Raw genomic sequence first — 24,666 nt, forward strand, 5'->3', positions numbered from 1 at the left:
GAGCAGGTGCCTCAGGGAAGCTGCCAGCTTCAGAATTAGCTTACCTCCCCCTCTGCGGCCCCCATGAATTTCAGTTCTTGCTTCATTTTTGGCCTCAGAAGATTAAATTCTTTACTTCTTGACAATGCAACAATACATTTAGATATATTTTTAAAAATATTTTATTCAGCACTTTGTATTTAGTGGCAAGGTTATTTGGGAACCTCAGGACTATCGTCTGTCTACCTTTTAGTTTTGTTTATAGTGTGCATTTTTTTCTTCTTCCAGGGAGAGAGTGGTTCCATGCCAGCCATGTCCTGTTTCCTGTGGCTATTCTTTTCCTTTTGGAGACTGCAGTGGAGTTCCTTGACTTGACTGGGGTCTGGGACTTCCACTCCTTACCCCTAAAGACGGGGGCAGTGCTACCTCCTTGGAGGCCCAGCTACATAAGTCTCACATTCATCTCAGGGTATAATCGAGCTAAATTCATTTCCTTATCTTTGCTCGTGGCTTGCCAGCTTTGGGGCATGGGTTTTGAGTCCCTTCTATCGTCCCGTAATCACGTTTTTTCCTGGCTTTTGAGAATAACGTCTCTCATTGTACCAAGAGGATGGAGAAAGCATCCTCAAACCCTTTCACCGCCTCTTGGGAGGCCAGCTTGCCTCCGCAGCTCAGACAGGAAGAACGAAGGGAACGTGTCAGATGGGTCACCGCTCTTCACTGTCCGAGTTTCAAGTTCAGTTTAGGGACTTTGCAGCTGCCCCTGGAAACATCCCTCCACATCCCATTTCTGGGTGAGTTTGTGCCTTGCCTGTCGGGGGCTGGGCCCCAGAGGAGTACAGATAGATGCCCGGACAACGTCCCCGCCTCTTCAGGAAGCTTCCCCTGATGATCGCTTACAGGAAACAGAATAGGAAGCGTGAAAACAGTAATCTCAAGGGATTGGGGAAGGAAATGACTCCCTGAGGAAAGTTTGTCAGAATCTCTTATGGAAGTTTTTATAGCCACCACCCTGCCAACCCCACTGCTCCTGGTAGGCGTAGTCCAGAGTGGGGAAGTGCTGAGAACGATGGATCTAGAATTGCACTGTCCAATGTGGTAGCTATTGTGGCTGTTGAGCTCTTAAAGCATGGCTCGTAAAATACTCACTGGGATTTAAAAGTTTAATACAAAAAATGCAGATATCTCAATAATTTTTACATCAATTCGATATTGCAGTGGTACTATTTTGGATGTCAGGTTAAATAACATATGTATTCAAATTAATTTCACCTGTCTCTTTTCACTTTCTAAAATGTGGCTACTAGAAAATTTAAAGTTACATCTGTGATACGCCTTCCCGGGTTGGACTTGGGTGTCCACCCACCTGCCCTGACTCTGACCTCTCTGCCTTGATAAATGACCTTGACACTACACGACGATTTCCTCTGCGCCCTCAGCTTTAACTTCATCCTCACAGCGTTGTTAACCAATGTCCCCTTTGTGATCCTCTTGGGTGACATGGAAGTAAATGATCACTTAAAATGCTTTCTAATATGCATTCCTAATTCATAGACTTCAAGCAATAGTGCGTCCTCATAGGCACCATTTCCTCAGCACCTCTGAACTGGAAGTAAGCGAGAACGGGGGGCTTGGCTCTAACGCTCCTCCTCTTCAGCACTTTACCTTCCAGCGGAGCACAGCTGAGAGCTGAGGGCGTGGGCTTCAAGATGGCTTCCTGGTAACTTCAGCAAAGTGGGGGGAAAAAGAGCGCCTACCTCCCATAAGTGCAAGGATTACATGAATGGGTGCATGTGAAGTGTGTAAATTAATGATTGGCACATACACACACACACACCACAATTCCCTTTATTATTAATTTTAACAAAACAAGATCATACTCTAAATTCTATTTTGAAGCCTGTTGTTTTAACTCAATGGTACCTGTAAAATATCTTTATTATATAACATATTTTTTAATGACCTCATGTATCCTTTCATATGGATATACTGCAACTGGTTTAATTGATCTGCTATAGGAATTTTAGGTTTTCTTCCCTTCCTTTCATCTCTCTCTCTCTCTCTCTCTCCCTCCCTCTCTCCTTTCTTCCTCCATTCCTGTGAAGTTACTGCATCAAACCCATGTACATTACTAAGGTTTTGGTAAAATGGCCAAATCCTCGCATGTTTTGCCAGAACGATGCACGTCCCGCCTCCTGCCTACAAGAGTAGGTGTAGGATTAAGAGCTGCCAGCTTTTACCCCCTCCCATCGAGAAGGCACGTTCACAGCCTCGTGCTCATGAAGACCTCCCTTCCCTCCGCTCACACCTGCCCTGCGTCCCATGCCCCTCCCTGAGCCTGCCCAGCTGCCGGAGGACCCCGTCCTCTTCCCTGAGCCCCGCATTGGTCTCTCTCAGTTTTCATCATTCGTTCCACGTGCTGTAAAATTTAACCCTATAAACTATTGTTGCTTCCTAATTTCTTCCAATGGATTGATTGTAAGAATAATTACTGTAGGGGGTAGGTTGCGGGGGTGGGGGGTGGGGCGGGGAGAAGAGAGGTGAAAATATTATCCTTGAATCCACTTCTTACGGACAAAGCTGCTCATGGTTTCTGAAGGTTCCTTTCTCTTTCCAGAAGCCAGCAGGTTCCCACCGGTCCATTTTCTGTTTGTTTCAGCTGCTGTACGGAACCACTGGCCAGAAGGCAACACTGAGCCCCACGCAGGAAACGTCACCTTTGATCAGAATCAAGCGGACTTTTCCACGTTGGCCTCCGAGGAGGGGGTGAAGGTTCAGACCCCCGACCAGAGCCACGCTCCTTCAGATGCTCCAGAAAACTTCACTCCGCACGCTGAAACAGCAGGTGCTGGAGGAGCAAACCACTCCTTGAGGAGAACCAGGGTCACCACTTCCCCTGCTGGGCCCGAGCGAGCAACAGCTCTGACTTCCCCGAGCACCACCTCAGGTGAGTTTGTGCTGACGACGCCCACTTCATGTAGAAAACCATTTCTGCCAGTCTCCTCTCTTCCTCCCTGAGCCTCGGTACCATCGCGGGGTCCTGGGTGGGGATCAGCCCTGTGACTTGGGCTGTACCTGTGGCACGCTGAGGTGAACCGAGTTAGAAGTCTCAACCAGACCAGGGTGCCGATTTGCGGAGAGGCCTGTCCAGTCCCAGAGAGTCTACGTTCCAGGGCCGGTCTGAATGCAGACAGCGCCCAGTGACCCTGCCACACGCTGCAAGTATCAGCGGCGCCACGTGCAGTGGCGTGTGTGTGTGTGTGTGTGTGTCTGTGTGTGTGTGTGTGTCAATGTGGCTCAAATAGATGTTCCTTCTCCAGTCTGCACAGCTGGCGGTTTGCTGTTTTCAGCAAAGGTTTTCAAGAAGGGGCCGGGGCTGGATGAACAAGATTTGATTGAGGAAGGAAAGCCAGAAAATGAGCGCTGATTAAGTCCCTGCAACACACAGCGTGTCTGGTCTCAGTCCTCACATTATCCTCCGCGTAGGAATTTGGAAACTGAAGCTCAGAGAAGTCAGTCCATCCAAAGGGTGTAGGTCAAACAGCTAACAGGTTTCAGAGCTGGGATCTGAGCCTCAGTCTGTGGATCTGAGCGAGATGCCAGAGCAGCTAGGGGTGGGCGCCTGGACCACGTGAGGGATGCTACAGAGGAGAGAAGCGGGGGCTCTTTGTGGGGCTGCAAGGCCAGCAGCCTCCCTTGGGGGAGGCGTGAGTCCCAGAGCAGAGGAGCAGCGGGTAGGTGGTTGGGGGGATGGGGTTGGGGACAATTGTGGAGGACTTTAAAAGGCTGGCAGTTTAGGTTTGCTGTAGTGGCCAGAGTTCCTGAAGGTTTCTGATCCAGACAGTGACATGATTGAAGTGAACTGGGGAGGAGTCACCTGGCAGGCAGGTCTGAGAGGTCTGGGAGGGAGATGGGCTGAAGGGAACCTGGAGTCTGGGGGACCAGGCTCTGACCGGGAGGTCTGCTGGCGGGACATCATTGTTGCTGTTTGCTTTCAGCCTTGGGAAGGCTTCCCCTGCCAGCCAGCAGTCCAGGGTCAGAAGGAAGAAGTGCCCCTTCTCACCCAGAGAGCAGAACCTCCTGGGGTTCCCCGGCGAGGGACACGGGGCTCTCCGAAGAAGTGACCGTGCAGACCCATGTGGCCACTTCAGTTCTGAGCCAGTCCTCTCGTCCTGCCTTGGAGATGGGAGAAGAGGCCCCACTCTCCAGGAAGGGGAATTCCTCAGAGCCAGAGCTCTCCGGGCTGGTTTTCCCCAGGACCTCGGCTTCCTCCCCGCCCTCAGGTCACTCCGCAGGTGAGCACCCCATCCCCATCCCCGCCTATTATATTATCCTATATAATAAAAGCCTAATATATTAAGTGTCCGGTCGTCCGGTTGGCCCTTCAACCAATCAAAGTGTAATATGCTAATGATATGCTAAGGCCGTTCAACCGCTCGCTATGATGTGCACTGACCACCAGGAGGCAGATGCTCCAACTGGTAGGTTAGCTTGCTGCTGGGGTCTGGCCGATCAGGACTGAGTGAGATGGGCTGGACACACCCTGGAGCTCTCCTGCGGTCCCTTCCCGGCTGGCCAACCTCTCTGGATGACTTGGAAGTCATTCAGAATAGAAGTAACAGAATAGAAGTAAATAGACGTGCAAAGCCAGACTTGCTTGTCACAGGGGCCAAGGGGAACAGGCATTAAGCACAAATGCAAAGTATTTGGGGTAAAAGTACAACCCACACAATTGATCTCAGTATTGAAGTTCATCTTTAAAATATGTTTTCTTTAAGGAGGAAAATAGCTGGTTTGGTGGCTGCTCTAAGCCTTTCTGTCCACCAGCCCCTGCTTTTCCCTTTCCCCCCACATACATACATACATCCATAGCAAAGTCTAAGTGTTGCTGGTGTGAATTCTTGCACAGGAGGTCACATGCCGGAGTGAATGAAGTGCTGAGCATTGTTTCATTTGATTAGGAATTAGATTTGTTGTTCTTCACTGTTGCAAAAGTTTCTTTCAGTGGCAAAGATAACAGATAGGCATTTTTCTAGGCATCATTTAAAAAAATATGTTTTTATTGATTTCAGAAAGAGGAAGGGAAAGAGAGACAGAAACATCAATGATGAGAGTGAATCATTGATGGGCTGCCTCCCGCACACCCCCTACTGGGGATCGAGCCCGCAACCCAGGCATGTGCCCTGACCAGGAATCGAACCGTGACCTCCTGATTCATGTGTCAATACTCAATCATTGAGCCACACTGGCCAGGCTAGGCATCTTTTTTTTTTTTTTTTTAAATCATACAACGCAGGTATTTGCAAGGCTGCAGGAGTGGAGTACCGTATTTTCCAGCATATAAGACGACTGGGCGTATAAGATTTTCCAGGGTTAAAAAGTAGTCTTATACACCGGAAAATACGGTACATGTTGCTAATAATATGGTCTCAATACATACATCAAAAGAATTATAAGGTACCGTATTTTCCGGCATATAAGATGACAACCCAGGAAAATCTTATACGCCCAGTCGTCTTATATGCCGGAAAATACGGGTACTCACCTTTCTGCTGTTTCAATTCCTCCTCATCAGTTCAGTCTCGCTCAGATGTTCCCGTCTCCACGAAGCCTTTCTTCAGCCCCTGACCCTGAGTCATGTACCTTGTCACACTAGGTTAGCGAATGCCTGTCTGCCCCGATGGCTCATAATCCTCTTGAGCACATTGGCGGTGCCTGTTACTTCTCTTAGGTGCCCCACTGCCTGGAACAGGTCTGGGTGATAAGTCATGGGAGCAGCATACGCCCAAATACCACCCAGACCCGGGCCAACGAGGATGCTGGGAACGGCCCACCTTTGCTCTTCCCTGAGGTTTTGGGCCGACGCGGGGCGCGCCGCAGGCGCTTTCATCCCCGTGCCCAGGGAGCAGGGCAGAGAGGGTGGCAGATATTCTTGGGGAAGGGAAGTTAGGCTGCTTTAGAACTGGCCACTTCAGAATGTTTAGGGGTCAGAGGTTTTGAGAAGTACTTTGCAAGACGAGGGGTTTGGGTTTATGTCATCAAAGTGAAGGCCGAATCCAGAGGTCCTCTCTGTAATGCCTGTTTAAAGCCACCGCTTCCTCCCCCGTGTACTCCGTACCCCGTTTCCTGCTCACTGGGATGTGTGTGATTTACGATTCGTGTCTTTCCGAGATTGCTTTTTAAGATCGTTCTCAAACGTCGGTGAGATCGGATGAAAGCTGCGATCCTTTCCAGCTTCAGAGTCCTGTGGTTCGGTGATTTACCACCAGCTCCACTAAAGGGTGGGAAGGAAGCATTTTTGAAGAAGCCACACTTCGGTTCTGATCAGGGTCATTTAATATTTATAAGTTAAATTCAGCCCATGACTGTGGTGTAGTTGAAAATCAGCTGATGTTTCTAACTTGACTGCCCTTGACTCTGTGGTCCCTTGTATTTTTCCACATTAAAAAAATAGTATTCGGTCTTCAGATTCCTTTTAGAACCTTGTGCACCTAATTTTAAAGAGAAGCACCCTGTCTTTCCAGTGCTTGAGTCTTTCCCTGAGCATTTCTCTTCCTTCTCCGCGAACTGGATGCTCTGTGCTGGGTGGAGTCCCACCTCCTTCTCAGGTGCAGAACAGGGAGTTGCTGCTATTAAATGAGGGGATCGCCGGGCACCCAGGAAGCCTGGATCCAGCCGCCAGCCTCCTCTCCTCCCTGTGGGGATGCAGAGGGGACAGGCACAGGGACCTAAAGCCAACTGGGGAACGAAGTTCTGCTTCACTTTTCAGGCGGGGCTAGTACCCACTCACCTGCTAACTGGAGCTCTGGCGTGCCTCCTCCCTCCCATTGCAGCTACATCTTGAGATTTTACTATCTCTTTCTGGCCACAGGATCCAGAAGCTCCAGGCAGATGGGCAAGAGTGCTGAGAGGGCTGGCGGGACTTGTCAGGAGCAGACTGGGGTTGCCGGCCCAGCTGGCCGATCTGTAGAATAGGAGTGAAGAGGAAGTGTGGCGGGGGCGGGGGGGGGGTGTAGAACGCGGGGGGGGGGGGGTGTTTTTTGACGCTTGGCCACTCCATACACTAATAAATGTGGCTCAGTGAGGCCCTGGCACTTACACTGGTCAGATGAGTGGCGCTCCTCACGGGGGTCAGTACGGTGGCAGCCAGGAGCCCAGCCCAGGGAGAATGGGGCTCCTTACTTGAAACATGAAGGGATGAGAGCAGATGATCCTGAAGAGTCTTTCTAGTTTCAGCATCTGTCACTCCAGCCTTTTCACTCGGTGCCTCCTTTCACCCCTCACTCTGCCGCACAGAAGCAGGCACGTGGCACATCCTCTTCTGAGGAGTTATTTGCTTCCCACAAGAAATCGTATGGCAACGAACGGATGCATGCAAGCAGGTGTAGGCCCAGAGAGCTAAATCAGATTTAGAACAAGAGGTGGGAAGCCATTTGAAATTATTTTTCTTGCTGCTTTACATTTTTTTGCTGCTTTATATCTTCCTATACTTTCCATAATGACCATATATTATCCTATATAATAAAAGCCTAATATACTAAGTGTCCGGTCGTCCAGTTGGCCCTTCATCCAATCAAAGCGTAATATGCTAATGATATGCTAAGGCCGTTCAACCACTCACTATGATGTGCACTGACCACCAGGAGGCAGATGCTCCGACCGGTAGGTTAGCTTGCTGCTGGGGTCAGGCCGATCAGGACTGAGTGAGACGGGCCAGACACACCCTGGAGCCCTCCTGCGGTCCCTCTCCAGCTGGCCAACCTCTTAAATCCTTCCCCTGCTCTGATCGTGCACTGGTGGGGTCCCTTGGCCTGGCCTGCGCCCTCTCGCCATCAGGGACCCCTTGGGGGGATGTCCAAGAGCCGGTTTCGACCCAACAGCGGAACCACTGGTCACTATGATGTGCACGGACCACCAGGGGGCAGATGCTCAATGCAGGAGCTGCTCCCTGGCGGTCAGTGCGCTCCCACAGGGGGGTGCCACTTAGCCAGAAGCCGGGCTCACAGACTGGGAGGTCTGCTGGTGGAACATTCATTGCCTCCGCAGCAGTCGGCCATCCCCCAAAGTGCTCCTGGACTGCAGGAGGGTGCAGGCTGGGCTAAGGGAAAAAGGGAAAGGGAAAAAACTAAGTAAAGCAACTGACAGGGAAAAACAGTTTCTCTTTTGAAGGTGGAAAGAGATATGTGTGTGTTGAATTGTGTGAGAGCAGCTACAATGGAGCACTAAATTTAGTGCCGAGCTTCCTGGAAACCAGGGCACAAAGGGAAACCGGGTGGGGCATGAGATTGTTGTCCGATAAGGTAAGCATACAATTCCATCCGTGGGCATAAGTGTTTTGGGGGCAGTAAATTCTAAGAGGAATATTTATATAAGCAATGCTGAGGATCATAATAGAAAATGCCATCAATTGCTAGTTTGTGGAAATAGTGCTAATGTTCTTTAGAAGGTGGTATTTTATATAGATTCTCAATTGGAGCTGCGGGTGTAATAATGGATCTCGACTCATGAAAGTATTTCTGTGGGCGCTGAGCTAATGTGGTCCAGGTAAATTGCTTTGCGGTGATTTCACTTTGTAAAGAAAGAGAGCGTAAGTCACGGAGAGTTAGCATATGTTTCTCAAATCTGAGCTGCTTCAGCTGGATTTTTGGCAGGTTCTGGGTAGCAGTCAAGCCAAGGCTGAGCATTCTGGTGCGTGCCTGAGGCTCCCGTGTTTGTGCTGGGAGAGGAGACTGACCCCCACACTTGACCAGCCGAGGAGGCGTTCTTTTCACCTCCTATAATGGGAGTCAGGGAACGGGGCTTGTTTCTGCTCCCACATGGACGGTCTTCCCATTTTTGAATGGCTGCTTTAACCTTTTGCACTCGGATGTCGAGTGTGACTCGACACGGTTAGCATCGGTAGCAGCTCGTATGTCGAATTGTATTGAATGTATCCATAATTTGAAATATTAAAAAATCCAAATAAATAAGTTTGTATGAAAAGAAGCTCCAGTTTTTTATTCTACTGCCGCGCTTTGTAAAATCTGGGGTATTTAAAAAATTAAATCCCGAGTAGAATAAAGGAATCGAGAAAAAAGCAAGCGAGTGCAAAGGGTTAAGGGTAGACATGAACAAGGAGAGGCAGCTACTAGCTCATCGATAGAGCTGGCCTGTTCATTTAGAAACGCGGTAAATGTCCCCCTCTGTGTAGGCGCTCAGTTAGCGGTGTGAGCGGTGACCGTCGATTAGTTTGACCAAACATTTTGTCGTTTTAGTAAGAGGCACCACTCCGAGGAAGTCTTCACACTGCTTCAGAACTGGAACCGAGAGCGTTCTGTGAGGTTCCGTGTACCAAGGTCTTACTTGCCACAGCATATAAAGGTGCATACAAAGTACTGGCACGTCGCAATTGGTCTGTCAGTGGCAGCTTTCAATAATGATGATAATGCGTTGCCGAAGCAAATGTTCCACAGAGCCCTCGGGGTCGGGGAGAACACAGCCACTTTCCTTCTGTGACTGTCGGCATGGATGCCTGTTGTCATCGTGTTTCTGTCCATGGCTTTGCTGGACAGGTAGTCAGGCCGAGTCCAGTATAACCCGCCGCCGCACGTTGAACCGATGAAATAATAACGTTTACTGGGAATACAAGTGCCTTGGAAGAGCACCCGGCAACCCGATAAGGCTGTAACTCGGTGGATTTAGACGGTAGCTGTCATGAAGTGAGGCCTGGGGAGCTCAGTGGTTGAGGGAGGATTTGGGATGTACCGATACACAGTATGCTTTCCTTGTGTTAGACTACGGAGTTTGTGTTCTAAGCAGAGGTGGGTTTAGGTAAGCTGGGACTCTGTGTTTGTGCCTGGCTCTTTCTTTTCCCTGGTTTTAATTCCTAGTTGTATGGATCGCCTGCATCTTCATTTTGTCTTCATAAAGGGCCGGTGACTGGGGCTGCCGGCCGTGGGCTGTGCTGTAGGCATAGCTGGTGCTACGGTTTGTACGCGAGTACGAGGAAGCTTTGGGTTTCCTACGCTCTTTCTGATTATACTTAATACTTATTTGCACTTTTGGTCAGAACTGCACATAGGACTGGCCTTCAAGGAAACATTTATAATGAGAACTTGCTTTTTTCTTTCCTGGGTCATAATTAACAGCTTGCAACCTTTCGTTGTAAGGTATAGAGTCCTTTTCATTATTTTTGGCAGAAAAAGAAAAATGACACTCTTTTTTTTTCTCTTGCCTTTGGATCTCGCCTGCATGCTTCTTCCCACTGACCAGCCTTTCCTGCAGGCTGTTCCTGTTTGGAGTGAGGATTTCGGCGTGCCCTCTGAGGTCTGTGCCCAGGGTGCCTTGCAGAACGTACTCTGTGAGCAAGCGACCTGGGCAGACTGTGCGTTTTGAACAACGGTGCATAATTCAGTTCTTAGAGGTTCCTGATGATTATTAACCCAGTCTCTGCCATGGGCTCCTCAGAAAAACCGTTCCCAGCCTGGAGTCCGTGATCTCCTAGGGAACCTTGTAGAATGTAAACGTAAGAGCTGCCTCCGGAGCCCGAAGAGGTGAAGTACACGAATGGAGCCTGTTTGCTTTGGGCTGGAATTAAATCAGTGGGGTGACAAGGACCGTCTCCTGCTGGTTAGGAACTCTCTTACGTAATCAATGCATTTCAGCCCGTCGTCTTTCAAACCGTAAGATTCACGGTTGCCCTGAGGGGGGAGATAATAGAGAACCCTCGGTGGTGACAGGCTGCGGATTGTTGTTCTGGGCGGTGTTCCTGCTGGGCAGAGCCCGAGGCCTCCTCAGTGGTGACCTGGAGCTGGGTGCCTGGAACGCCCGTTGCGTTCACTTTTATGTATGGGGTTTTCTTCTGTAATAGCATTTGAACATAAGGTTACAGCTGCTAAAATAAAGCAAGCAAAAACCTGTACTTTACCACAATGGCCTGTCCTATATAAGTTATAAGGTGAATTCAAGAGTACTCGTTTCTTCCTCTATAGACGCCAAGGCAGCCCTGGCCGGTTGCTCAGTGGTTAGAGCGCCGGCCCATGCACCAAGGTTCCCAAGTTCGATTTCGATCAAGGGCACATACCTGGGTTGCAGGTTCCTCGCCCCGGTTGGGGCTCATGGGGGAGGCAACAAATTGATGTGGCTCTCTCACATCAATGTTTCTCTCCCCCTCTCTCTCTCTCTTCTCTCCCCCTCCCCCCTGCCTTCCACTCTCTCTAAATCAATGGGGCAGGGGGATATCCTCCAGTGAGGATTAACAACAACAAAAAATGTGTTTATCTCTATCAGGTCCACATGATTTAGATTTATCTACCAAAATGTAATAGACATTATTTGTATTTAGATACAGCCCTGATTTTTTTCACCCTCCCCAGGAGTCTTGAAGCTTTTTTTTTTTTTTTTCTTTCTCCATTTTAGCTTCTGGAAGTATGGACGAGCTAAACAACTCCACGGCTCCTCACAGCCCCTCGGTCAGCTGGGCAAAGAGTGTGCAGGTTGCCACCACCTTCCCCAGTGACGTCCCAAGGGTGACCCAGTCTTTAACTGTGAGCGCGGGACAGCTAAACGACACAGAAGGTTTCCCTGAGGACTCTGAAGTTGCCCCAACGTCAGCATCACTTCATTCTTCACCAGCTGTGGCCGAATTGAGGAGAAACACCGGAATGACCAGGAGTCTAGGGGATGGGAAATTCAGTGAGTCATCCACAGAAAATGGATTTGGCCTTACATCTTCTGAGGTCTCAGTGGGATTTTGGCAAAATGATTCCCCAAGTAAGTATTCAATTTTGCTTGATCTATTATAGACATTTAGAAATTGTTGGCACATCACCCCATCACCAAAAGGTTTTGAGTTCAATTTCTGGTCAGGGCACATATCTAGGGAAGTGTATGGCAGGCAACCAATCAATGTTCCTCTCTCATATTGATGTTTCTCTCTCTCTCTCTCTCTCTCTCTCTCTCTCTCTCTCTCTCTTTCTCTCTCTCTCTCTCTCTCTTTCTCTCTCTTCCCCCCTCTCTTCCCCTCCCCCCGCCCCTGTCCTCCTTCTCCTCTCTCTGAAATCGATGGAAACATATCCTTGGGTGAGGATTGAAGAAAAATACATTGTTGGATTTTCTTAAGGGATGGCGTCCAGACCACTTACAGTCTCTAAGAAACAGAATGTCCCTCTGTGGCACCATCTCTCCCCTAGTGTATCACATCATCACACTTCGATTTGCATCCTTATGAAACAGTGTGAAGTGCGCCCAGCAGGCACTCCTCCTGCTTTCTGTAGATGGCGAAACCCAGGGTCAGGGGTTTGGGCAGAGCTGCGACCTCAGCCTCGGACCCTTCACTGCTGAGTGGGTCTTGTCACTGCAGCATCGTCTCCAAAGGGAGAGCTGCCTCTTTAAAACTAGTTTGAGTTACTTTATAGATCATCCTCAGAGCTACACCGTGCAGATACAAATATATTCCCCAAATTCCTACAGCAAAATTAGAAAAATCTGTATGAATAATAGGCCTGGTTTAGGAAAAGGTTTCTGCCCGAGCCCTGTATTGAGGTGTGTTGTATTTTATTGGGCATAACTTCCTCTCTCCCTTGACCCCCTCTGGGGAAAGAGAATATAGTACTCAAGCCTACAGGCTCTTGGGCTGCTTTGCACATGCGGGTGAAAAGCTCCCCTCGTCACCAGCGTTTATTTTTAGTATTGCTATCTTATGGACACTGAAGAATTTTGAATTAGTTATTTAGAATATGAAAATGCTTGTCAGGTTACACATATAATACATTCTATGCAAGGTCATCCTGAAGGGAACCTTCCTCAAGGGGACATGTCAGTGGTGGAGGGGTCTCTGTCACATCCATGTAATGGCATTTCCCCCTGACACCTTGCAGTCTCGGAAGGACCCCAGCAGGCCAGCCGCTCTGATAAGAGGAATGGGAGCCCCGTGTCTCGGACTGAGTCTGTGTCTGGGTCAGTGCCGTTGGGCGGAGCTGGAGAGAGCACTGCACCCTGGATCTTGACCAACAGCAAGACATTTGAAGATGTGACAGGAAGCTCTACTTCCTACCCTGGAGTTGTGAACTCTTCCGTTTTGACCCAGTTCTCAGCCTCTGCCCCACAGCCTAGAGGAAGTGACACCGTGCTGGGGGGAGGGAGCGACGCCGAGCTGGCCACCGAGTCTTCGTCCTCCTCCTCCTCAGAAAGCCTGGAGTCCTCAGCACCGCGCGGTGAACGCTCAAGTGAGTCCCCCCTGCACACACGGGGCCCCGTGGAGGGGACAGGGCTGGCCAGGCCTCTGGTCTGCAGCACAGCAAGGCCACGCGTTAATGAAACAGCTCCACAGGATACTCTAGTGTCAGTGGTCCCAGGCCACTCTTCCAGCTGGTGAACATAGATATACCTGCATGTCCCCCACCTTTTTCTGGCACCTCTCCACAGAGTTGCTGTTGCCACCTGCCCCTCCCACAGAGAGCCCAGGGACCCCTCTGTCCACATCCTTCCACTGCCTATAGCCCACCTCACACCCTCCTGCCTGCCTCAATCCCACAGTTCACCCCCGGTCCAGGCACTCATCAAGGGAGACTCTCTTTTGTAATCGACTTAGTGAGATATAATTCACATCCTATACAATTCTCCCATTTAAAGTGTACAGTTCAGTAGTTGTTAGTATACGTACAAAGTTACAGAACCATCACTACTATCTACTCCCAGAAGATTTTCCATCACCTCAGAAAGGAACCCGGTGCCAGAGGTCACCCCCCATTCTCTCCTCCTTTCAGCCTCTGGCAGCCACTAAGTTGTTTTTTGTCTCTCCATGGGTTTTCCTAGTCTAGACATTTTCTACAAATGGAATCATACGATCTGTAGCCTTTGGTGTTTTTCACTCAGCATAATGTTTTCAAGGTCCATCTGTGTCAGTACTCCATTCCTTTTTATGGCTAAATAATAGTCCTCTGTATGGATGTACCACATTTTGTTTATCTTTTTATCAGTTGATAGATGTGTAGGTTTTTTTAAAATCTTCTGGCTGTTAGGAATTATAACTGTTGCGAACATCCTAGTGCTAGTTTTTGTGTGGACTCGTGTTTTCAATTCTCTTGGGTTGTGGGTTAAATAGTAACTCTATTTTTAACCTTTAGAAGAACTGTCCATCTCTTTTCTAAATCTTCCCACCAGCAATTTGCAAGGGTTCCTTCCAGTTGCTCAGCATCTTTACCAACACTTGTTAGAGTCCATCTTTTCTGACTGTCGCCATCCTGATGGGTGTGCTGTGGTGTCTCGTTGTGGGTTTGACTTGCATTTTCCAGCTGAGCATCTTTTCATGTGCTCATTGGCCATTTGTGTGTCTTCCTTGGAAATGTGCACTCAGATCTCTTGGCTATTTTTAAATGGGGTTATTTGCCCTTTTTTGAGGTGGAGAGTTCTTTGTGTATTCTGGCTGCCAGTCCCTTCTCAGATACGTGATTTGCAGGCATTTCCTCCCGTTCCTGGGCCATCATTTCACTTCCTATGGCATTATTTGCAGCACAGCAGTTCTTAATTTTGGTGAAGTCCAATTTATCAATTTGAGAAAACTTTTCATTTTCCTTCCTAAAAATGTTTTTGGGTAATTTTTAAAAACTATTATCAGCAGCCCTATCCATGTGAATTGTATGCTGACTAAAGCAAAAATGCATTAACTTATCATTTAAATTTATAATAGGTTTAAATTCGTACCTCCTCACCACCAATAATAAATAACATCTCCATTTGCCCCATCCTAACTAATGAGGAAAATTAGCATGTGATCACTACTCATGTGATGTGATGTGAGAAAGCGCATCTGGGTGGAGGATACCCGTGTGCCCTTTTGTGCCTGTGCATGGAAAATGCGTTCTCTGTCTCCTAAACCCAGGGATCATTTTCCGCCCTCACCATTGTGGGGCTCAGACTTGTCCCCCTTCAAACCCGGAGCTGAGGTTCTGCAGCCTTTCCTTCCCCTTCCCTTCAGGACCCTTTGCTCTGCAGCGCCTGCTCTGTTGCTTCTTGTAGACAGTGGAGCAGGTCTCGGGGCTGGGTTGTAACGTGCTGGACACGGAATAGCCTCGTTCCTGAAACCGCTGCACTGCGGTTGACACGGTGCTTTATCTCGTTTCCTCTGATCGCCCAGAGCTGACTCTGCCAGCCAGCCTTTCGGAGTTCTCCAGCTTCCTTTTTGGATTCAGATGGAGCCCCTGTTCCAGGTCATGACTCCACGGGGGTGTCCGTCAGCCTGATGGGGCTGTTTGCCTGAAGTGTGTCTAGCAGGTCTTTTCGGTCTCCCCACCCCAGGCCCTGTCCTCTTTACCTAGGGAACTTGTGCTCCGATCCGCTCAGCTCTCGAGCCTCCCCTGGCGGGTCTTCCATGGGTCCCCTAGGCCCTTCAGCCCAAGTCAAGTAACCTCCTCCCCTGGTTCCTGGCTCCTGGGTGCTGCTCCAGGCCCCCGTGCATCCCTGTCCCCCTCACTCCTATCTCTCGTGAAGTGAACTTACCTAACCCTCAGCTTTACCTTCGTTTTCCATCAAGGTGTGTCCATGGGGCAGCAAGAGCTAGTCTGGTCTGGGAATAGGAATAAGAACCAGGAGAAGAGCCTGTTTTCTCTCATAGAACCAGGTTATGAAGTATTTAGGCCAAGAAAAATTGAGCCTCACTTCCACACCCAAAAAAGGAAGGAAGGGATATTTATTCACGGGTCACCTGTCCCTATTCCATCCCCACCAAGAAAATAAAACAAATGCATTCAAAACACACACACACACACACACACACACACACACACACACACACACACACACCAAGCCTGCCTTTAACCTCTGATCACAAGAACGAACTCTACAGAAGGACAGGCCGTGTGTCACGTCATGCCTCGCTGGTCCTACAGGAGGTGAGAGCCTTCGGGGTCACGTGGGCTCCCTGCTCGGTCTCGTCAGGAGGTCTAAAGCCCCAGTGGGGTTGTTAGTCTTTTGCCCACTCTTCACCTCCCCCGCAGCCACCACCGATTTCCCTGACATAAGCTGTTTATTATGTATCGCCCACCAAAAACATTGCTCCTGTTCACTTAAGTACTAAACCTTCCCATGAGTCCGGGTCCCCTGCACATGCTGACCCGCAGCGCCTCCCGAGTGTCCGTCCCTGACCGGCGTCTGCAGGAACACCGCACGCCTGGCGTTCTCAGATAAAGACCCTGAGGAAACCCAGGGGAGCGTTCGGGCTAACGCAGTCCAGGAAGCCAGGCTTATTCCCGAGACTCAAGTCCATGCTGTTGTTGTCTCCCCTGCATTGACCCCCGCCCCCCTGCACTGACCCGTCATCCCCTTTTCAATCTTTTTTATTGAATTTTTTGGGGTGACACTGATTAACAAAAGTATACAGGTTTCAGGCGCACCATGTCACAACACGTCATCTGTACACTGTCCTGTGTGTTCCCCACCCCAAGCCAACGTCTCCGTCCGTCCGTCACCATTTATCTTCCCCAAGCCCTTCTTCACCTCCTCCCCTCCTCTTCCTCCCGGCAATCGGCAATCCCCGCAGTGCTGTCCGTGTCCATGAGTTCTTCTTTTTTCCTCAACACCCCTCCGTTCCCCCCAGGGCTGTCAGCCCGCTCTCTGTCTATATCTGCCTCTATTTTGCAGTTAGTTCATTTTGTTTATTCAGTTCCACGTGGGAGTGAAATCCGGTGGTATTTGTCTTCCCCTTTGCAATCTCCTCGTAGCCACTGAAGATGGTCCTGAGCTGGGAGTCAGTGCCGACCCACAGGAGGGGTCCGAGGGGACCCACGGAGCCCGCGCTCACAGCCCCCACACTTCAGCCACTTTCACTGGAAACGGGGAGCGCACACTGCGCTCCGTCACCAACCGGACTTCCGGGGATGAGGGGCGCTCCCAGACGGCACCCCGAGAAGCAGAGAGCGCCACTCCCCATGGGAACGTGACCGCGGCTGGTAAGGCTCCTCGGGGGTGATGGGCTGGATCTCTTTCCACGCTCCTGCAGCTCCTCGCTCAGCTCGCCCACGGTCCCAGAATGATTAAGTTCGCATCCACCCCAAGTACCTTACAAGCTCTTTAGGAAGAGAACTTTCTGGGTTCTCCCCCCTCCCCCCTCAGCCCGCCCCCCACTTACCTAAGGCGTTGGCCAGTGGTGTCTGCCAGGATGCTTAAATAAAAGAGAACAGCCACTTTGCGGCTGAGGCCAATCTCCTGGGAAAGAAATCTCTCATTATTCGGAATGGAAAGTTGGGAGGGCTTTCCTTTTTCCATTTAGGCGTAACAATTGTTCTATTTGGGGTCTTAAGAGCTTTTAAGATACCCATTTGCTTTTATCAAGAAAGGCCTGTGGAAGAAATCTGGGCCCGTTCCCTAGTCTTCGGGCCCTCGCCCCACTTCTCCTTTATTCCCATTTCCTTTGCCGCCACCGCGTTCCTCACCGGAGGTGAACCTGCGCTCAGACCAGGCCCTGCCCGCCTTCTGCGCGGTCTCTCTGGAGAGCTCGCCGCTGGAAGCCGCGTCTCCAAAGGAAGTTCGTGGAGAGGACGCTGGCAGTCGGTCCTCAGTGGGCGTTCAGGGGGTTGCCTGTTTGCTTAGTTGGCCTAACTTTGGTTTTCCCCTTGGCAGTCACTGGAATTATCTACCATCCGGCGAGCGGCACAGACACCGAACGGAGGCCTTCCAGCCGCCACACAGACCACACCTACGTCTCCTCCACTTTCACCAAAGGGGAACGAGCACTGCTGTCCATCACAGACAACAGCTCCGCCCCGGACACGAGGGAGAGTGCCACCTCTTCTGTTAAGATCTCAAACTCCTCACGTTCGGACGCTCCTTCCCCGTCTCAGGTGCAGACGGAAAGAAGTAACGTCTCATCCTTCGGAGGGGCGTACGCTCCTCCTTCCACTGAGTCCCTGGGTCTGCATACAGCCCACCTCCCATCCTACACGCCCACCATGAATACGTCAGGCGCCTGGGATCTTCCGGGCACGCGTACTGGACGGGTCAGCGACTCGCCTCCTTCGTCGGGGCCGCCTCTGCCCCCGCCCTCCGTGTCACAGCCCCTCCAGTCCTTCTCCCCGACCTTATCCTCCACCAGGGCCTCCGCTCACCCACCGGCGTCCACCCCCGACGCGCCCACGCCTTTGCCTTCCTCGCCACCCCCTTCGCCCGTATCCCTGACAGTCCCTGCCCCTGTCTCAGTGTCCGTGTCCCAGGCAACCCTTTCGCCTTCATCTCTTACGCTGGCCCTGCCCGGGGCCAGGGACACTCCCGTGACTGCAGTTCGGACGGCGACCGTGGCATCGTCGGTGGCCATGCTCTCCCAGAGCCAAACAGCGGATCCTAAGAATCAGAGCAACCCACACCACGAAAAAGTGGCCACGGAATCAAAGCCCCCGAGCTGGGAGTCTCTGCCCACAGAGGCCCCGGTGAGCTCTGCTTCGGGGATCCCCGTGGCCCCCGCTTTCACAGAGCCCTCCACGGAGCCAACCCTTCCAGCCACAAGCACCGGCTTGGCCCGGACGCCTCCAGCGTTGACAGCCACCACTCCCAAGACGCCCCCTCCCCCCGTGCCCACTCCCGACCCCTCGTCAAGCACAGCCACTCGGATGGCCGGCCCCCCCGCAGTGCAGACCACGGCTGGGGAGCAGTTCTTGCCGACCAGCCCTGAAATTCCAGCGCCACGGACCTCCACAGACGTCGTCGTCACCACAAAAAGGAACCAAGTGCCTGTCGATGGTGCCACCCGACGGAGCTCCCTGACCAGCGTACCCACGTCAGCAACGGTGTTGACCACGGGCAGCCCGGCTTCCCATTTCCTCAGGACATCTCCCTCTCCCCGGAGCACCCACGCCTCTCCGGCGGAAGTGTCGTCCCCCCGGGCCACCACCTCCCGTGCTCAGAGCGGCACGCAGTCCCCCACGGCACGGTCGTCTCCAGCCTCAGGTAGCGCACAGTCACACGAGCACCGAGTGCTGGGCGGGGGTCGTGGGCACGTGTGGCTGTGGCTGCTGTTGGCAGTAGCACAGTGTGGGATGCTCTCCAGTGCTTCCCGCAGGAGCACTTAAAGCATAACATATTGCCACCTCATCTCCTCACCCCTGAGTTACATAATCCCTCCCCAACAAGGAGGAGAGGATGCCACTGGCTGGGCGGCATCAGTAGCCGGTGTAGCTGTCGCTTGTAATGCCCCGCACCTGAAAGAGCTTTTCAAGCACGCCCTCAGCTCTCCCAGAGCGGCCGCGGCACGCGCTGGAGGGTAGAGGCAACGCAGTCGAGAAGCTTTAGGCGGCCTGGCTGAGGCACCTAGTGAGTCGGTGACTGCTCCCCGGTCAGAGCCCGCGCTTCTGGGCCGGGCAGGTGGCTCCACAGTCACCTGGGAGGCTTCCCTCGGTCCAGGTGGAAGCCCTGGCCCCTTTGTGTCCCTCAGATTACGTTGCTGGTTGGTAGATGTGGGTGTGTGTGTGTGTCGGGGGGGCGGGTAGGTGGGCATGTTCCATAAGATGGTGACGGACTAACCTGTCCCATAGTGACTGCACGGTGACTGAAGCTATCTTGAAGTTCCGGTACACACGTGACTCTTGGTCGTGTGAGGAAAGGGAGAAGTAAGACGGTCTGTCTTTTGATGTCCTATTTAGAAGTGGACACGTGGCCGTCCAGACCCAGGGAGGGACGGCTGCTGGTGCTGACGGGGTGCAATGGAGACGGTGTCCTAGGAAAGAGAGGACGGGACGTGCTCTGTAGTGACTGCAGCAGGGACTGTTAGTGGCAGGGTTCCCCGCGTCAGCCATCAGCCGTCTGGTGGCTGGAGGGTCATGTGCCGCCTGCCCGCCCCACGGTGCCACGAGGCTCAGTGCCCCCTCTGTACCCGTGATCCCAGCACCCCTGGGCAATGAAAGCTGGATCCTTCCCCTGGGAAGGGTGGGACCCCTGCTTCAGAGTTCACAGGGCTTCGTTGCCAGCAGCCAGATACACACCATCTCCCTTCGCTGATTGCGGCCCTTGCAGTGGCACCTGTGGGCGGGAGTTAGCATCATCACTGGCTGGTGATGTGGACTTTGCAGCAGGACCCGTGGGCTCAGGGTTCGCTGATCGCTGCTGAGCTTCGACGGGTGATTTCAGCTCCGTGAAAGCAGCGGCGAGGCGTAGGAGCACCGTCTTTAGGGTTAGCCCCGTGGTCGGCAAACTGCGGCTCGCGAGCCACATGCGGCTCTTTGGCCCCTGGAGTGTGGCTCTTCCACAAAATACCACGGCCTGGGCGAGTCTATTTTGAAGAAGTGGTGTTAGAAGAAGTTTAAGTTTAAAAAATTTGGCTCGCAAAAGAAATTTCAATCGTTGTACTGTTGATATTTGGCTCTGTTGACTAATGAGTTTGCCGACCACGGGGTTAGCCCATCGGTTTTCAGGGTTATTCTTTCGGAGTTAGAAACCTTGACTTCCGCCTTCTTTTTCTCATTCTACCACCGCTTCTCTCCTTGGAGATGATGCAGCTATTTTGTGGGATTCGGCTTTTCTACGTATGTGTCAGACACCTTTACTCGGGAGCGTGACAATGCAGGTTACACAGGCCGAAGCAGAGAGCTGTGGTCACTGCCCTCGGGAGCTGGGAGTCCAAGATGACATGGAAGCCAGCGCATCGTTGGGTCCAGATGACGCCTACAGGGCTGGCTCATCGTTACGTTACGTAAAGAGCTGGCATGGTCATGCTCCCCTCCAGTCGGCTTTCTAAATGATGGCACAACCTGTGGAGGCCCACCTGTTATTACGTTTTGAGGTTTTCGGATAAAGGGAAAGCTTGCTGCAGGAGGATGGTTGATCAGGGATCCTTTTCCCCTTGATATGTGTTTTAAATGGGCATTCGTTCCAGTAGAATTTCTAAGGATCACAAGGCAGAGTCATCGTCCATCCTGCGCGGAGGGGCCTGTGAGCAGCCTTTAAGCCAGTTCTTGCGCTCAGGGGTCCAGTTGTCCGGCGCTGTGTCTGCCCACCAGCGGGCGCCAGAATCCAGGCCCACCGCGTCTCAGTCGCCCCTCTCGGGAACCCCTTCTGTTTTCGTACTGTGGCCTTTCAGGGCAAGTAAACAGAGATAAGTGAGGATCAAATATTAGCCAGGAGAATTAAATATTTACCGAGAGCTGCCTTTACATTTCCTGTGCGGTTAACTGCTTTGTTCCTGGAATGTGTTTTAGTGAACAGCTGTGCCCCTAACCCTTGCCGCCACGATGGGAAATGCGTTGTGGACCCCGCCCGCCGTGGGCATCGATGCGTGTGCTCAGCTTCCTGGCAAGGGGAGGACTGCAGTGTGGGTAAGAGGAAAAGCCATCCCCGGGGGTCTACAGTCCAGTAGCACATCGAGGGAGGCAGCAAACTCGTTTTTTCTCCAAAATGCAGGGGAGTGAGATGTTTAAATGGATGCCCTGCTTGCTTGAGCTTAACCCACTCATTGTCATCTGCAGAATAATGTCAGACCGTGAGGCTGACAGGTCTCCAGATCTGGCCTCATGCTGTGGGCTCCCTACACTGCGGCCACCCTGGGCCATGCTCGGCTCCCCAAAGACCCCTCCGCTTTGCTCTCCTGGCCTCCACTGTGCTGGTGCCTCAGCCTAGAACCCCCCGCCCACCTCCCATGTCTGCTTATTAAAGTTCTTCTAGTTTTAGTCCAGATATCATTTGAAACAGTCTTTTTTTTTCTTTTTGTCTTTTTTTCTTATTGTTGACGCTATTACAGCTAGAAAACAGTCTTAATCCCCCCCCCTCCATTACAATCTGCTACTCTTTCTGTTCCTCCCAATCCTGCCTCGTGTTTACAGTTAGCTCTGTGCACAGCTGCCTCCACCCTTAATAGGCTGGTAGCCCCTTGGGAATAAGGGGAGTGTCCTACTGGTCTCTGGGGCCCCACTGCACCTCGTGCCTTTGGGCCCTTCGTCCGTGCTTACTGTGCTGGCTTATGGCTTTGCTGTCGGATACAGATTCAGGGTGGCCTGTGTTCTATCCTCTGCAGATGTGAATGAATGCCTCTCCAACCCCTGCCCACCCCTGGCCGTGTGCAACAACACTCAGGGATCCTTCACCTGCAGATGCCCCATTGGGTACCAGTTGGAAAAAGGAATATGCAATTTGGGTAAGAGGGTTAGTCTGTTCTTTCTACACCACACTGTGTTTTGCAAAGTGACATAAAAAGTGACATTGCTTTTCTCCCTAATGGAAACCAGTATTAGTCTGAGCTGTAGTTTAAGGAAGAAAGAAGTGGAGGCTGCCTCTTGTCCCACCACTTAGGGAGATAGCACCTGATATGAAACCTTTTTGGTGTGCATGATATGTTTACATAGCTGAAATCATGTGATATTTGTACAAACTTTACATCTTAAACATCTTCCCCGTGTTATTAAAAATATGATACAAACTTCTTAATGACTGCATAAGTATGCCATGGTTTGTGCCTAAACTGTTTGCTTCACCATTTCACCCTGCAGTTAGAAAAATAAATACGTATATATCAAAGAATATTCTAACTACATTGTTGAAAAAATATATTTTAGGGAGAGAAAAAAGAAGGGAAAAAAAAACCCTGATTGTCCTACCAAATTCACACGTTCTTTTTGTTTTTAAAAACAATCTTCATGTTATTACCCATAGGCAGATATATTTTTACAAAGCTGTTGCCATGCTTGTACCATGCAATTTATCACATTTTGTTTCCTAATTTGATAAGATTCACGAAGCTGGTGATTTTAGCTGTACTCACTGCTTTAAGATGAAGACATAAACAGCCCACATGGAGACTAAGGCCCTGACCAGGTGCTCAGTGGCCAGGTGTATACAATTGCTTGATTGGAAGCCAGGTTTCCAGCCCCATCCCTCCTATCACAGGATAATGTGTCAGTTGTGAGGGCTTTCTTGCACACAGTGTATAGCCCTGTATTGGAATGCCTGAGTCCAGTACATAACTGGAAGAAATTAGAAGCAAAGGACATCGAGTTATTATCTAAGCTCGATAAGGAAACTGGCAGGTAAAGGGACTCATCTTTGAATCACCTTAAACCGCCCCGTGTGGTACTGAACACACAGAAAGTACTCAATCAATTTTATTGTGAGAACAGGTGTCTTTGTCTTTTGAAAATATCATTTGCATGAACTCCTCTTGCCTATAGGCTGGGGGGAATCATCAGACTTTTTGGAAGGTTGTGTCCAACAACAAATCTAAAACAACTTAGTAAGGAGTGTGAGGTCCTTTATTCAAGGGAAGCCACCCACGGAGGGGAGTGCAGTGCCTCCCAGGAGCGGAGCACTCCTCCTGGGGGACGGTGGGCAAGAGCGAGTGCTGCAGAGGGTTCGAAGTGGGACCGAGGTGGAAACAGGGTGTGATTGGCGGAGGTTGCATATCTGACCTTACTGAGAAAAATCAAGGAACTAGGAAATAAGTGTAGGGCCCAGGGCTGGCGTGGTGTTGGGGAGTGGCTGGCTGGAAATACTGTGTTTCTGGCCCGGCAGAGCCTAGAAATGTATGTCAACAGTTGCTACTCTATTGAAATAATGGTAGAATTTTGAAAATTGGTTAAAATACAAGGATTAAATCAAAGCATTAAAGAAAGAAAAATAGGAATATAGATATCAGTCAAAATCCAGAAGTCCTCTTATTCTAATAGTTTATTTGCTTTTGGGGAACCCATTCCACTTAGCTGCACCCTATAAGCCAGGAGTTTCGGATTAAGAATGGAGAAGGTGGACATGATTTTGTTTGGAAGCCGTGTGCAAAGCACACCTGCCCGGGAACGCAGATGCCTGGCTGCCAGCCCCAGAGCCACCACCTGCAGCCCATGACCCCTGAGCCTCAATTTCCTCATCTGTAACGCCAGGTCACCCCCTGGTCTGCTTCCCACTCAGGCTTCTTGTGAGCATCAAATAAAAGGATGTATTTGAGCAAGTTTTGAAAATGGTAGTGTTCTCCAAGAAAAGAAAAGAAGAAAATGGTAGAGTCCTCCAGATGGGAGCTATCATTTAACATTAGTCTTTAGCCGCTTGGGCCGATTGGACCAGAATTGAAAGCAATGAAAATAATAAACTACTCTGAATACAAAGGAATAAGTATGGGTCTTAAAAAAAAATCATTTCAATAACCTGCGTAAATCAGTAGTTAAATTTGAAGTAAAGAATTGCCTTAACCCGGCTGGTGTGGCTCAGTGGTTGAACGTTGACCTATGAACCAGGAGGTAACGGTACAATTCATGGTCAGGGGACATGCCCGGGTTGTGGGCTTGATCCTCAGTAGGGGATGCGCAGGAGGTAGCCGATTAATGATTCTTTCTCATCATTGATGTTTCTATCTCTCTCTCCCTCTCTCTTCCTCTCTGATAGCAATAAAAACATTTTTTTAAAAAGCTGCCTGAAAGCTAGGGGATGTAACTGCAGGCATGAGGATGTCTGTGTGCCAGGGAGAGTGTAGGGCTGGGAGGATGCTATGTGATGCCATCTTCACGTGCACATTCGCTCTGAAAGTGGAGGTCACATTTACTTTAAAAAATGATTTTTTTAAGACCCATACTTATTCCTTTGTATTCAGAGTAGTTTATTATTTTCATTGCTTTCAATTTACTGTCGTGATTCAGAAGAGATCTGTGTTCTTAACATTTGCATCTGTATGTTTCTATGCAGAGCGTCTGGGTATAAGCCTGGACCTGTGAGATGTAAAGATGAAGGAGCAGATGAGGGTTCTGGAAG

At 50.5% G+C, this 24,666-nt stretch overlaps 1 protein-coding gene across 1 annotated transcript in view; it reads left to right on the forward strand.

Moving 5' to 3' along the window:
• HEG1 (heart development protein with EGF like domains 1) overlaps nt 1-24,666 on the forward strand; it is an 89,006-nt gene that overhangs the window by 23,275 nt on the left and 41,065 nt on the right. The window contains exons 2-9 of the mRNA XM_054709655.1: nt 2,639-2,926; nt 3,978-4,274; nt 11,377-11,730; nt 12,837-13,184; nt 16,677-16,904; nt 17,575-18,894; nt 21,138-21,254; nt 21,950-22,069. Of these exons, the coding sequence (XP_054565630.1) occupies nt 2,639-2,926; nt 3,978-4,274; nt 11,377-11,730; nt 12,837-13,184; nt 16,677-16,904; nt 17,575-18,894; nt 21,138-21,254; nt 21,950-22,069 (3,072 nt within the window). The remainder of the gene's footprint in view (nt 1-2,638; nt 2,927-3,977; nt 4,275-11,376; nt 11,731-12,836; nt 13,185-16,676; nt 16,905-17,574; nt 18,895-21,137; nt 21,255-21,949; nt 22,070-24,666) is intronic.

This window comes from Eptesicus fuscus, chromosome 3 (assembly GCF_027574615.1).
Source record: "Eptesicus fuscus isolate TK198812 chromosome 3, DD_ASM_mEF_20220401, whole genome shotgun sequence".
In the NCBI taxonomy this organism is placed as follows: Eukaryota; Metazoa; Chordata; class Mammalia; order Chiroptera; family Vespertilionidae; genus Eptesicus; species Eptesicus fuscus.